The 13,910-nt window shown below is 39.5% G+C and overlaps 1 protein-coding gene and 1 long non-coding RNA gene across 2 annotated transcripts in view; both read left to right on the forward strand.

Moving 5' to 3' along the window:
• LOC116687586 (uncharacterized) overlaps positions 1-13,217 on the forward strand; it is a 23,012-nt gene extending 9,795 nt beyond the window's left edge. The window contains exon 3 of the long non-coding RNA XR_004331592.1: positions 12,345-13,217. This is a non-coding gene — a long non-coding RNA (uncharacterized LOC116687586). The remainder of the gene's footprint in view (positions 1-12,344) is intronic.
• Positions 4,714-13,212, forward strand: nudt3b (nudix (nucleoside diphosphate linked moiety X)-type motif 3b). The gene is made up of 5 exons (XM_032513077.1): positions 4,714-4,982; positions 6,265-6,375; positions 9,007-9,051; positions 9,175-9,259; positions 9,535-13,212. The coding sequence occupies exons 1-5, from the start codon at positions 4,872-4,874 to the stop codon at positions 9,729-9,731; spliced, it is 549 nt and encodes a 182-aa protein (XP_032368968.1). The 5' UTR covers positions 4,714-4,871; the 3' UTR covers positions 9,732-13,212.
• Positions 13,218-13,910: the final 693 nt, after the last annotated feature.

The raw sequence follows: 13,910 nt of genomic DNA on the forward strand, positions 1-13,910 counted from the left end.
TCGATATGCTCGTGTTTGGATACGCCTGTAGTGCGTGCGTGGTTGCGCACAGTGTTTTTATACGTTTATAGTGGGGGGGTCGCAAGTCACTTGCACCCTTACTTTGGGGGTCGTGGGCTGAAAGTTTTGGGAACCCCTGAGTTAGCTAAAACTTAATTGGCATAAGGTTTCACAATTTGCTGTGTGTTGTGTTATTTCTTGTGAAACGTAATTTCAAACCTTCCCAGGTTACATCGTTATTAAGTTGTCAGCTCAGGTCTGTCGAGTGTATTATATGTTTTGTGTATTTCACGTAACTTCTTTTTTCCTTCACACTAAACATGTGCATGTATTAGCAAGCTAACATTAGCTTTGTCAGTTAGTTCCATTAGCTATGCAACACTTACACCTGGCAGTCACTGTGTCCAAATATCAACTCAGTAGGCACATACAGTACTATTGTAATAACGAGACTATGTGGCAAAAATTTAGAACAAAAAAGGACAACAAAAACATAACATAGCAGTCCTCGTTGTTAGACTCGTGTCCCGTGCCAGCCGGATTTAGTTGTTCAGGAATTGTGAAACAATCCTTGCATGATTTGGATGTCATGCAAATTTTATTTATTCATTATTACACATAGTGAAATGTGCCGAAACTTGGGTGAGCATATCTATGGAAGCTCAATAATAATGTTAAATGATGTTTTGACCTATCATTAGGCGTCACAGTATTGGCCTGTGCTGTCATAAATTTACTGGGCCCTCTGAAAGGCGACACTGTTCTCAAACCCTGAACTAATGTACCTTTTCACTTAAACTGACTTTGAATCCCAATCAAAGAGCAGATATTCAGCGGCTTGACCTGGGTTTATGTCTACATTTTATCTACTGACAGTAGTTCTGGGCTGATTTCTCACTGTTCTCATAATCATTGGAACTCCACTCCATTGGAGGTGAGATCTTGCATGTAGCCCCAGGCCGAGGGAGATTGACAGTTCTTTTGTGTTACTTCCATTTGTGAATAATCACACTGTTGTCACCTTCTCACCAAGCTGTTTGTCAATAGTCTTGTAGCCCATTCCAGACTTGTACAATCTTGTCCTTGAAATCCTTGGAGAGCTCTTTGGTCTTGGCCACGGTGGAGAGTTTGGAATATGATTGATTGATTGCTTCTGTGGACCGGTGTCTTTTACACAGGTAACAAACTGAGATTAGGAGCACTCCCTTTAAGAGTGTACTCCTAATATCAGCTCGTTACCTGCATAAAAAAACACTTGGGAGTCAGAAATCTTTGTGATTGAGAAGGGGTCAAATACATATTTCCCTCAATAAAATGCAAATCAATTTATAACATTTTTGACATACGTTTTTCTGTATTTCCTTGTTGTTATTCTGTCTCTCACTGTTATAATAAACAAATCTACCATTAAAATGATGGACTGATCATTTCTTTGTCAGTGGGCAAACGTACAAAATCAGCACAGGATCAAATACCTTTTCCCTCACTGTGGGCTAATCTACATTAGCTGGCCCCACTGACTTGGTGGGCAGTTTTATCTGATTGCCATGGCCTGCTCAGCCAGATTCTAGGAATCATGTCCCTTGTAGTTTTCCCAAAAATAGACACTTCAATATGATGCTGTGTGTCTGAGTTCAGGGATGTCTACCATACTATTCTTTAACTGCAACTACACACCCAACACAGCCCTCTGCTAAACCTCTTTCACACACATGGTACCGGTGCCAACAAAAGTCCTCACCTCGCCAGCCGCTTATCGAAGCCTCGTCCGCATCAAATGGGTTAGGGTTAACAACACACAAATATAACCTTAGACCCTCCATTTAAATTTATGAAAAACCCCTAAACAGCAAACAGGAAAACAAGAAAAAGGAGAACCCCAGGAGAGACTACAAAAGACGGATGCCTCTGCCAGAACAGACGGCCATGCAATAGGAGTTGTATGTACAGGCTAGACAGATGAGGTGGCAAACTCAAAGGGAGTTCCTTATGACCAAATAGTTACTACACTGTCAATAGTTTTAAAAATAATTCACAAGCATTTTACCAACTAAGTGGCACACCTTTCCAAAACCTGGCTCATGCTGTGCATTTTTACTGCAGGAAGTGAGCGCCCTCTTTTGGACATGATAGGGACCATGTCTCTGCTCCTGGGTATGACTGGTTCACCAAAGATTGGCAAAAAAAAGAATGTGTTGCCGTAGCAACTGCAGATAGAAAATGTACAACCTCTAACCCTACCCATGCGATACCCTGTACGATTATGTTTAATTGCGTAAAGCCTGGTATCCTCCCGAAAGAATAGAGAGAGACAAGAAAACACAGGGTGATACATTTTACAGTTTACCATTGCAACATGTGTCTTTGTACTGAAACAATAAAATCTATAAATACATTTAATAAGGTTTCATTTTGATCAGGTTGATACTTGGGTTGGATAACGCTGTCCTATACAATACGTACAATGTGTTTGTAATATTGTGTTAGCCTCCTGTATTTCCAATATGCCTTTGAAGGGAGTAATTAACAAAATTTGACATATTTTGAAAAAATATTAATCCTATAAAAGATGAAATTCAAATTACCAGTCTAATTCTAAAAATATATGTCTCGAATAATATACATAATCTGTCCACAATTGCAGAACAATAGGTGTTTTTTTATGTTTTTATTTAAAAATTATATATCTCAGTTTGAAACAAACCAGTTTTTGAATGAGAAAAAGAAGGGATTTGTTTTAGTGATGGGCCATCTGACATGTTGTGAGAGGAAAGTAAGATCCACTTCAAATGCCAGTTACTGTTGGAAGAAACTTCAGAGGGAATATAAGTAAACAGACTAAGAAGAAATTGTATTGATCCCTGGTGGGAGATTGGATTGTTGCCGCAATAAAAACAATTGGACTTCAACAGGAAAAAAAGACAAACATGAAAGAAGCAATAAAACATCACAATAATGTGAGCAATGAAGCAAAAAATAGAATAGAACAGCTTCATGTAAGAAATCATTATGCTGACAATTTGTAGTCTATGTAAATTGGACTGTAGAGACCGAAAAGTTGATAAATTAAATATTTCAAAAATGTTTTTAGGGAGATTTGAATGCATTACTGGTTTAGAGCTGGCTCTACTTGTTATCAAATTAAACCTAACTAAACTCGTATTTTTTGATGTGAAGTAGTAGTGCTGGCAGACTTCCACTCTATTTATCTGTAGTTACTTTAACACAACATGCTATTAGTTAGTGTACAGTATATTATTTGTAGTTGGTGAGTGAGTAGACAATTTTTTTTTAATTCCAAATGACTTTGTACAATTAAGGTCCACCACTATTATTTGGGAATCAGATGAAGTAAGTCAAATTGTGGCACAGTGACAGCTTATTATGCATATGTTGGGAATATTGGGATGAATTATCTGGGAAATGGGCATGTGTACATATTGTTTAATAATGTTGGCATGTCATCACAGATAGCCTATAAGGCATACATGTTTTATAGCTATGACAAAAATACTGATAACACAAGATGGCAATAGACAACAAGACAAAACTGTTCCAGTATAGCATAGATTTAGGATTTGTACCTCTTTCTTGGAAAAAAAAGACAAAGAACAAGAAGAAAGAAGACTGGAGTAGAGTGGAGAAGGACCGAACGTCTGCATGATTGCAGCGATCATCTCATTCGTTCAGGGAATTCACACCATGTGTTTGAGAATGCATCTGAGTTGGTGATTAGCAGAGAATAGTACAAATAAGTGTTTATTTAGAATTTACAATTAAACGTATATGATATTACATTTGCCACTTTAAATAATAAAAAGGATCAATACCAGTACCACAAGGACTTTGACCCTCATATTATCTGGTGTCGGATCTAGAGCTGAGACTATCAGTCAATTAATCAATTAGTTGATTGACAAAAAATAAATCACAACCATTTTAATCAATTGTCTGTGATTTCTTTAAGAGATGCAACGAACAATCATGTTCATATAATCAGCTATCATCTTTTGATTAAATCACCGAATTGTTCTATGTATAAAGTGTCAGAAAATAGTGAGAAACGCTCAATTGCAAGGTGCCATGTTCCAACCGCTTGTCTTATCGGACCAACAGTTCAACATCCACATATGTTAAGTTAACTGTCATACACGACAAATGAAAGCTTCATACTCTCACGTTTCTAAGGCTGAACCCAGCAAATGTTTGGCTTAAACAACTTATTGAAATATTAATTTATTATCAAATATTTGCTGATTAAGCTTCTGTCAATTACCTACTTTAATCGATTAACCAACTATATTGCAAGGTTGAACTCATATATGTAAAATAAGCCAACCATTTAGTTCACATTATTGGATCGTTTTTTGAGAATCATGCAGGCGCTGTCCGGTGCTGAAACTGATTAATCAAACCAGCAGAAATAAACCATTTTGTAATTTTAACGGCATGCTACGGCAACGTTACATTTGAATTATTTCACGTGAAATCTCACTTAATTAGACATCAGCCTCAAACAAGTGGCTGTGAAAAGCTAGTTGGAGCCAAAAGTGCCAGTTTCCCCTCACCGGCTCACTCCAGTCAGAGCGTGGTGTTGCGTTTTCCCCTCTCCCCGTTGCTCCAATTCTTCAACGACTGATAGGTGGTTTTCTTACGCCCAATGGGCTATTAAAGGGTAAATTACGTAGTGGGCGTAGCGGCTTCTTGTAATGGCGACCGTGCCGTAGATGTGCCTAACCGCTAGGTTTGTGAAAATGAAGCGAAGAAGAAGTTATTTCTCTTAAGTAAAACGCCAAGGTTCCCCGGAGGAGGACTGCGTCTACAACCATCATCTTTATAAGTGGTAAACTTAGCGGTACTTTTGAACTTTTATGCCCTTTGAAATGATGAAGCTCAAGTCAAACCAAACCCGGACATACGACGGGGATGGCTACAAGAAGCGGGCCGCCTGTCTGTGTTTCAGGAGCGAGACTGAGGAGGAGGTGAGTCCGGTGATGTTGCTGTCTGGCGGGCCAAGCTAACATTAGCAATCGTAGCTGCCTCCAGTTCTTCTCTGTTCGTAAATCGGTATATTTATCAACACCGCTATGGTTTGATGCCAGCTGGAAACAATGCCTCACTCGCTTTTAACCTATTGTATTGTCGTCTGCGGTTGTGTATTAAACATTAGTTTTGAGCTCGTACTTACCGGTGTTATGTAAGCCTCTTTAGCTGTGCATAAAAGCAACCTCGGATTTTATACACAGCGTTAATTGGAGTCAACCTGTTAGCTGCATGCTAATACTTACGGTAGCCTGCTAGCTAACGTTAGCCGTGTTGCTGCTGTGGGCAGCCACAGCCCACTGCACAGGCTGTGATGAGTGGCGGAGACTTGAATCATAATGAGTGGATAGAAATCATTGGTAAGCGTTCTAAAGTGACCACCGAAGATGTTTATCTGCTCATGGTACAGATGATTTCGCGGTCAAAATAGTGTTCACTTTGTTGGCGTTAATGCAACTGGTACTGCTTGGCCAACATTGGACTTTTATCTAGCTAGCTAGCTATTAGCTAAGCTAGCGTTAGCCAAAAGACAACACTGGCAGCAATACCCGGTTAGCCTGCATCACTATGCATAATAATGCTCGTAGTCAACGGAACTGTTAAGCCACTCGCTACCTTCGTATAACCCTAACCCTTTTTCACGAAAAACCAGTCAAAGTGGCTTTCAAAGGTTTATTTGAGATCAGAGGCGATTTTGGAAAGCTGATGTCCAGTCAACAACATGCACAAAGATGTCTTTGTAGTGGAAATATTATTACCAGGAGGGGGGGTAATGGAGACTTAACTAATTCCTCCTTCTGGTTAAAGTAGAGGCTAGATCATAAATACCATGGGCTTTTGATTACAAGAAACAAATCAGTGTGACCTGCACGTAGCTAGGAACCTCCTATATATATATATATATATATATATATATATATATATATATATATATATATATATATATATATATATATATATATATATTAACCAGAGACTATAGGCAAGTCTACCAGATCAGCAGTCAAACAAGCTTCAGCTTTTCTCTTAACAGATTGTTGAGACCCTGAACTCACCATACTTTTGCTGAAAAAGGCAATGCATAGTGTGAGCTAAATACATTTACAATAACTGGGCCCCAGGTCACTTCTTGGTAGTTTGCATTGACATAGTTAACAGGTACTACAACATTGAGATTGGCTGTAATGCCTAACCTCTTGTCTTGTATGGGATGCTTCACAGGTGCTGCTGGTGAGCAGTAGTCGACATCCCGACAAGTGGATAGTTCCTGGAGGGGGAATGGAGCCCGAGGAGGAGCCCAGTGTTGCTGCTGCTCGAGAAGTGTGTGAAGAGGTTGGTTCTGGAAATGTTTTTGATTATTACATCTGACTTAAGACTATATTGTGGCCCCCTGTTTTTCTTTTCTTTTCTTTTTTGCTTGTAATTGACTAACTGAAGTTGCTATGTAGTGTGCACTGGCAAACTTTACTTGACCCTTGTATCTTAAACGAGGATGGGAAACATGCCTTTCTAGAATTAGTTCATAGCCAGGAATATTGTTCTGAGAAAAGATTTCCATTTGCAGTGTGGCAAATAAGATGTATTGTATTTCATTTCTATTTAATCATGTCTGTATTTAACACCTAATACCTTTCTCTCAAACCCCATTTCGTCAGTGCAGTCATCCTGTTTGCATGGACAGAGAGAGCCTAGCAACATGTAGGCTGTAGCATAGCATCATGTTACAAAGCAGTGTTTATGTGTCAAAGGAGGTCACACTGAGATTGAACACTAGCTACCCAGCGGTTGCACTGCAGCACTGTCCAACCCCACAAATACGGCAAACAAAGAAAAACATTCAGCTTTAGACAGTTCTATTTTTATAACAGCAGCCTTGTAACAAAGACAGTTTGAAGGACAAAATGGGTCTATTTTGTTTGTGCGTGTGTTTGGGAAGAAAATTTGTGCCAATTGGTAAACCTTCCTACAGCTCATTGAAAATCAATATCCCTGCATATACCGCCAACGGCGATCCATTAATCAGGTATCCCCCTTGTGTACAAGCTGTACATCGCTTGGGCATTTTGATCAGAATGGCCACAGGTCCCTGAAGACCCTAAATCTTACCCAGCTGTCAGCTCTTGGCGAGTCGCTGACCATATAAAGCCTATTGTCCGTGTGTAATCCATCACACTGATGGATGCTGATATCATCCCTTATCCTGGCTCCCGCTGTTTGGTAGCTCTGGCGGTTGCAGGATGCTCTGGCTTGCCAGCACATTTCCACAAAGGTCAAAAGCAGAGTCACGCCACTACGGGTGTTTGTTAAAAGAGCTGAAAGGCCGCATTCAGAAACGTTTTGACTTTGAGTGGTACCCATCGCCACGTCTTGTGGCTTCCTAAGCTTCTTATTTGACGGTGGTGCAACAGGACATTTCCTAATCCTGGCAATCTTATTCTGACAACCATATGAGCTGTGTAGTAATTGCTTATGCTTATAGGTTTGGAGTCTTGCCAGGGATGACCATGAAGACACAGCACGCAGGAGCAAGCTATCTGGCCGTTCACAACCTCGGCCTATGCTCGGTAGTCCTACGCCCCGCACCAAGAAGAAGACACGAGACAGTATTGCATAACTTGTAATGCCTCAGTGGGCATCCTCTCCCAAAGGATGCCCAGTAGTCTTTAGTTACATGAATGTTGGGAGACATTTTCCATCTCAAAACATACAGGTTGACTTTTGGCCTATTACTTTAGTACGTAGCATGTCTTTGGGGGTTCTAGTGGTGGGCCTGTTCCTTTTACATATGATCTGGCTGAAGGCCTGAAGAGTCCAACATTTATTTATAGACTGAAACTGGAACCTGAAGAAGCCGCAAAGATGTCAGCAAGCGGCTTGGCCCTGTATCTAAACCTGACCTACACCTCTGGGAGTTAAAGACCTACCTTGGAGATTATTTTTGTTATTAATATGTGTTTGAAGGTGACAAGCAAGTCGTCCTCTCTCTAGGAAAGATTGTGACATTTGCATTGCTTACGTGTTAGGGTCATCATGGGAAGAGTTGGTTGTACGGTTTGTTTTCGTAACGTTTTCACACGATACAGTTATGATACTTGAAACATTGACAAGTCGTCCGTATGTGACAGTAAGTGATAGCTGAACAAAGGCGTTAACGTGTTTGCAGCTGTTGAATTTAGAACGGCATCATTACTCAAATGACAGAAAGCTGAAATCATTCCGCAAACTAAAATACCAAACGTTTGCTGCTGGGTCCAGCTTCTCCAATCTGTCAATTTGCTGATTTTTCTCTGTTTTATATTGTATGTTAAATATCTTTGGGTTTCCCACTGTTGGTTGGACAACCCAAGGTATGTGAGGCTTGGGCTCCAGGAGGTTGTGATGGGCATTTTTTAACCATTAATCAAGAAAATAAATGGTAGTTTAAATCAGTAGGGGAAAAAACACACATTTTTACACACATAGTTTATACTGTAAATGCACTTTACAATTGGTCAGGAAAGTTCAAAATTCCAACTAACTTGGGACTATACATATGTTTTCAGAACACACTGTCAGACTAATTTGATTACTTTATTTCTTACCGTTAGCTAAATTAGACCTCATTTTACTGAAGTGTGAAATGAATGAAAGACGGACTCAGTACTTGAGGGACATGACTTGACTTTGTAAAGTCAGTTTTTGTAGCTGTTACTTGGAGGATTCAGCAGCAACCCAGGAATTCGAGGGAGTTAATTTTAATCATATGATTATGATGTAATCCACTGAAACACAAACACTTTCAAAATGTCTCAACTAAACACGAGGTTAAGAATGTAGTGTTTTGTTGTTAGGCTGTTAGATCTAATTACATTGTACAGGTGTTTTTTGCGTCCTTCATATTTCAGAAGAGCCGTTAGTTGCCCATTGTGACTGTATACTGTGCTTTGTATTTCACCATTTTAATCATTGTCATTTATTTTACAGGCCGGTGTGAAGGGGACTTTAGGTCGCTTAGTTGGAGTATTTGAGGTGAGGAATGTTTTCTGTTGACTTTTTTTTTTCTTTTTTTCTCGGTCTTCAAATGTCAACATACTGTGCAGCATGTTTGCGAATGGGAATTGAAAATTTGATTTCCTCCCCTCCCTCCTACAGAACCAAGAGAGGAAACACAGAACCTACGTCTACGTTCTTATTGTAACAGAGTTGCTGGAGGACTGGGAGGACTCAGTCAACATTGGTAAAGCATTGCATTGGGTTACTACATACGGCCAAGGGGCTTAGTCAGTCACATGCTGTCACTCGCTTTTGTTTAACTTTCTCAGTCCTTATTGATGTTACAATTCAAAGATTTTATTGTAGGTTTGTTGTGGGGGAGACCAGCTTTTGTTCTGCCCTTGCGATGTTTACTTTAATGTTCACAGTACTGATAATTGGTCAAACCTGTTTTTTTGTTTGTTCTCGTGTTGTCCCTCTCACGTCTTAACTTGTTTCACAATGGTGTTTTGTCAACAGGGAGAAAAAGGGATTGGTTTAAAATAGACGATGCCATGCAAGTGTTGCAGTGTCACAAGCCTGTGCAGGCCACCTACTTCGAGGCTCTCCAGGAGAGTTGCCCGACCAGTAATGGAACACCTTTGGTGGCGACGATAGGCGGGGACCTTTCCCCTACCTACAGCATCAATCAGAGCTCCGTCTCGAGTATCAGATAACTAAAACCCTAACTCTGACACCTCCGGGAGTTTTCGCCACCACTTGCGCTCTTACTTGTGTCATTTCTCTTCTCTGTTCTTTTTTTCCTCTTCTGTCTAAATAACATGGTTTGCCTTGCCAACTCCTTTGTGCCAGAACTGTGGCACAGACCTGATGACAAGTGTTGGGTGAATAGTCTGAAAACACTTTGTAAATGTCATTTTGACTCCTATCTTTTGTTTTTTTTCTTTTTACTGACAACTGCATGAAATGTCTCCTCGCTCCCCTCATTCTCTTTCCTTAACGCGCCCTTAGCGTGGTGTTTATTGAATGCAAGAACTACTTTTTACTGTTGTAATGAACAAGTGTACACTTAGTGCTTACGCTGAAGGCTTTTGGTGGTCTTTTTAAAGTCTCCATTTTCTTTCAGTTCTTTCTCTGTGAATGAATGTGCCCATTAGTGTACTCTCTCCGCTGTTAATAAGGATAGGAAATGTTGTCTGTATCTGAATGAACACATTTGTGGGAAATGACTTGTCTTGCATGAGCACTGTTATGTTGTCTCTGATCACTCGCTCGAGTGACCTGATGCTGACTGTGCAACAGACTTGTGGTAAAGTCTTCATTTTGCTCCTTATCGTGGTTTTCGATGTCTCTTGAATCAGAAGGATATGGCCCCTCACTAGTTCTTCAATTTCAAGTGTGTTTCTCTCTGATTTCGGGAAGCTAGCCAAGCACTACAGGTTTCACTCTCAAACAGCATATAGACTGTAAAGAGAGACACAACGTCAAATTACCACCTTTCTCCTCAGTGTCTTTACCTCCTTTTTTAATTCCTTTTTTTTATATATATATATATAAATGCTTTCCTTGCAAAGTATTCCTCCACATACTGAGAGGGTAAAAGTAGTAGAGCATAAAATCATTGAGTCTTGGTAATTTCAAAATGCAGCACATATCACTTAAGTTATTAAAACCCATTTCCATATTTAACTCCTCACATTCAGTTTGGTTAAAAGCAATTGTTTACACTGTTTCTAACAGCACATGTGACTAGTGGGCACTTATGGTCATGGTATTTTATTTTTTTTTTTATTTTTTTTTTTCACCCATCCTTTTTAAGTATAGTATTTAATCGGCATCCCCAAAAACACTCAAAGCACCTGCTCAACATCGAAAGTAATGGAATCTATAACGCTGATGCAGAACAAACCAACCTTGTACAGTTTGAGACCTCGTTTTTAACTTGTAAAATGCTTTTGGATACTAGTTTTTGTTTTTATGTTTTTCTCTCTAACGTCTGGCAAAAGTCTCTTTAGCCGAGCTGCGTGGCTCGGCCTCGACGTGGCAGAGCCAGCTGGCTCAATACTGTGAAACTGGAGGCGCTGTAGATAGCATGTTAGAGGTTTTTATTGTAAATTGTTTATTTCTGTATAGATCAAAGGTGAGAGTACAAATGACAAAACACCTCTTGCACATCTGTGGGTCTGTCATCATTTCAACTGAGGCTGGAAGGAGTGATTGGCGTTGAATTTGGAGCGGTTGGGAACTTTTTTCTTGAGATAGCGTACAGTACATCTGAGGCGAAAGAACAAGGCATACGGCTGTGGTTTGAGAGAGTGAACAGGCTAGAATAGAATATTCTCCAAATCCTTCCTTTTTCATTTAGACCAAAGCAAATTTGTAACCGTAACTGATACTGTTTTTCGGCCAAGCTAAAGTCTTGAGTTTCCGAACCACTACTTGGTTAGTAGTTGGACACTTTTTTTCAAGCCAGCAGCTGTTCCACTGTCCCCAGTTTGTGTGTTTTATCATTTTTCTTTGTTTTGAGTTTCTTTGATCGGTCTTTCCAAAAAAAGGTAAAGATGATTGTGGTTTTCTGTCCATATTTAAACCAGTAATAAGAATCTTTGACCACTTGGGAACTAGGGAAAACGAGCTGTTAAACATTGACATAACCTGTTTTTTTTTAAGATTAAATGGCAAACTAGATTTTTACACATACAGCATATTTGGAGCAAACTTGGCAAAAGTTATATGTATTTTATTAATACATATAAATCAATGATTACCTTGGAAGCACTCAAACTACAGCTCTAATTGGGGTTGCGCGTATTGCTAAGACTCATGGGAGCTGTTGTTTTTGAATGCAAACAAAAAAAACAATTGGTTAGTCTTGAAATGATGGGTGCTCAATATTTACTGTCCAGTACAGTATGAGATGGTCATTTAACTTCGAATGTGGACAGAAAACTCAAGCATCATAATTCAGTCGACCAGAAACTGATGATGATGATGGTGGGGGGGGCGCGCTGCCTCATGGGACAGCGGTTCCCAAACCTTTTTATGTGAAGGACCCCTAATCTGACACAAATTAGACCACGCACCTTCACAGTTTGAGCCTTTGAACAGTTTTGTGGCGGCGTATCAGAAAGGTGAGGTGGCCAAAGTCTCGCTTTATGATGCTCTACCCGGCACGTCGTATGAGAGCTTGTGCTGATTAGACCTTTAAGTCTGTAATGAAATGTGCAATCGGATGTCATGGGGATAAACCTTTTTGATTTTTTTTTTTTTTTTTTTTTTTTTAAATGTGGTTTGGAAAAAGGAAGAAAACAAATCTAAAACCTCTTAAGTGATTGGATGCCAGTGACCGGTACTGTCAAAATGAATGTGAGGAGGATTTCTACAAGTAACAGCCAGTGATTTTATTATTAATGACCACTTGTTCTTGATCTAATTTTTTTTTTTTTCTTTAATCTGTTGTGTTATTGACAAGCTAATATCTTGTACATAGCTAACACAGCACCCTTACAGCCGGAGGACACACACTGGCGTTGGGCAATAAGGAGTAGTGTCTTTTTTATTATTACAAACCACTCCCTGCTAACTTAACATTCAGGCACTTCCTGTTATAAGTAAAGTGATTTGGGCTGGAGTTCAGGAGGGAATCTATGAAGTACACGTATCCATATAAGCACGTTGGAGTTAAAAGCGTCAGACCTTCCTCCTGGGGGTATTTTTATTTTTATTTTTTTCACAATTGGCTCTTTTGAACTTGCGGGGGAGGGGGGAGCTTAATTAATGATAGAACAATTAGAGCTTCAGATAAAGTCACTTCCTTTTTTAATTTACAAAAGGTGAAGGGTTTAAATATGTATTTCCTCATCTTGTGGCCAAAGCAACAAAAAATGAAAAGCACATCACTTTGCAGCAGAGGATTGTAACATTCAGTTTCCTTTAGCACGATGACTTCAATAATTAGAAATGGATTGAAAAAGCTGCTACAAGATTACCCCAAATACTAGTAATTAAATAAACTGAACATGCGGAGCCGACCTCAGCCTTGAAGTTACATACTTGTAATTGTGTTCTCCAAGGTATACGCGTCACTGGAATTTTTCTTTTCCTCTCTGTCATTTTGGGACTGTGGAATTAAACCAGTGCAAGAAGACTGAAGATTGTAATATAAATGTGCCAACAAATAAACACCAGTATTTCACATTCAGGCCTGTGTCATTGTGTCCATGTCGGCAAGATTTTTTTTTGTAATTGTGCCTGTAATCCTTAATGCAGTACCACTACACTAAAATCTAGATGAGGATTGATTTGAAGCTGTGTGCTGTACTGAACTTGGATTTCCTTGTTTCGGTACTAAAATTTAACATTGTTTTGGGGATAAAAAAATAAGAGGCAGTCTCTCTTTAGGGTCACATTGGCAGTTTAATTCTTAAATCAAGGTTGTATCATTTCATGTTAAACGGTTGAGTATGTTTCTCTTCTATACTAACTGCAAAACCAGAAGGTTAACAGTCTCAGTATACAGAGTATACCATTACCGTTAGTACAGTGGGGCTCAAAAGTTTGGGCACCCCAGGTAAAAATTTGTATTCATGTGCATAAAAAAGCCAAGAAAAGATGGAAAAAAAATATCAAAGGCATCAAATGACAGATTAGACATTGGTATAATAAGTCACAAAAAGTTAGATTTTATTTCCATCATTTACACTTTCAAAATAAAACAAATGGCGCCTGCTAAAGTTTGGGAAGCCTGCAGAGTTTCTAGCATGCATTGCCCCCTTTGGAAAGCTAAGACCTGACAGTGTCATGGATTGTTCTCAATAGTCAGGAAAGACCAGGGGACGTCAATCCTAAGGTTTTAAATGCCCAGACTCATCTGACCTTGCCCCAACAATCAGCAC

The sequence above is a fragment of the Etheostoma spectabile genome, chromosome 4 (assembly GCF_008692095.1).
Source record: "Etheostoma spectabile isolate EspeVRDwgs_2016 chromosome 4, UIUC_Espe_1.0, whole genome shotgun sequence".
In the NCBI taxonomy this organism is placed as follows: domain Eukaryota; kingdom Metazoa; phylum Chordata; class Actinopteri; order Perciformes; family Percidae; genus Etheostoma; species Etheostoma spectabile.

Coding starts and splice junctions, on each gene's coding strand:
- nudt3b (XM_032513077.1), top strand. CDS start 4,872: ATGCCCTTTGAAATGATGAAGCTCAAGTCAAACCAAACCCGGACATAC. Junction 4,983..6,264: donor GGAGCGAGACTGAGGAGGAG/GTGAGTCCGGTG, acceptor GATGCTTCACAG/GTGCTGCTGGTGAGCAGTAG. Junction 9,260..9,534: donor GGAGGACTCAGTCAACATTG/GTAAAGCATTGC, acceptor TTTTGTCAACAG/GGAGAAAAAGGGATTGGTTT.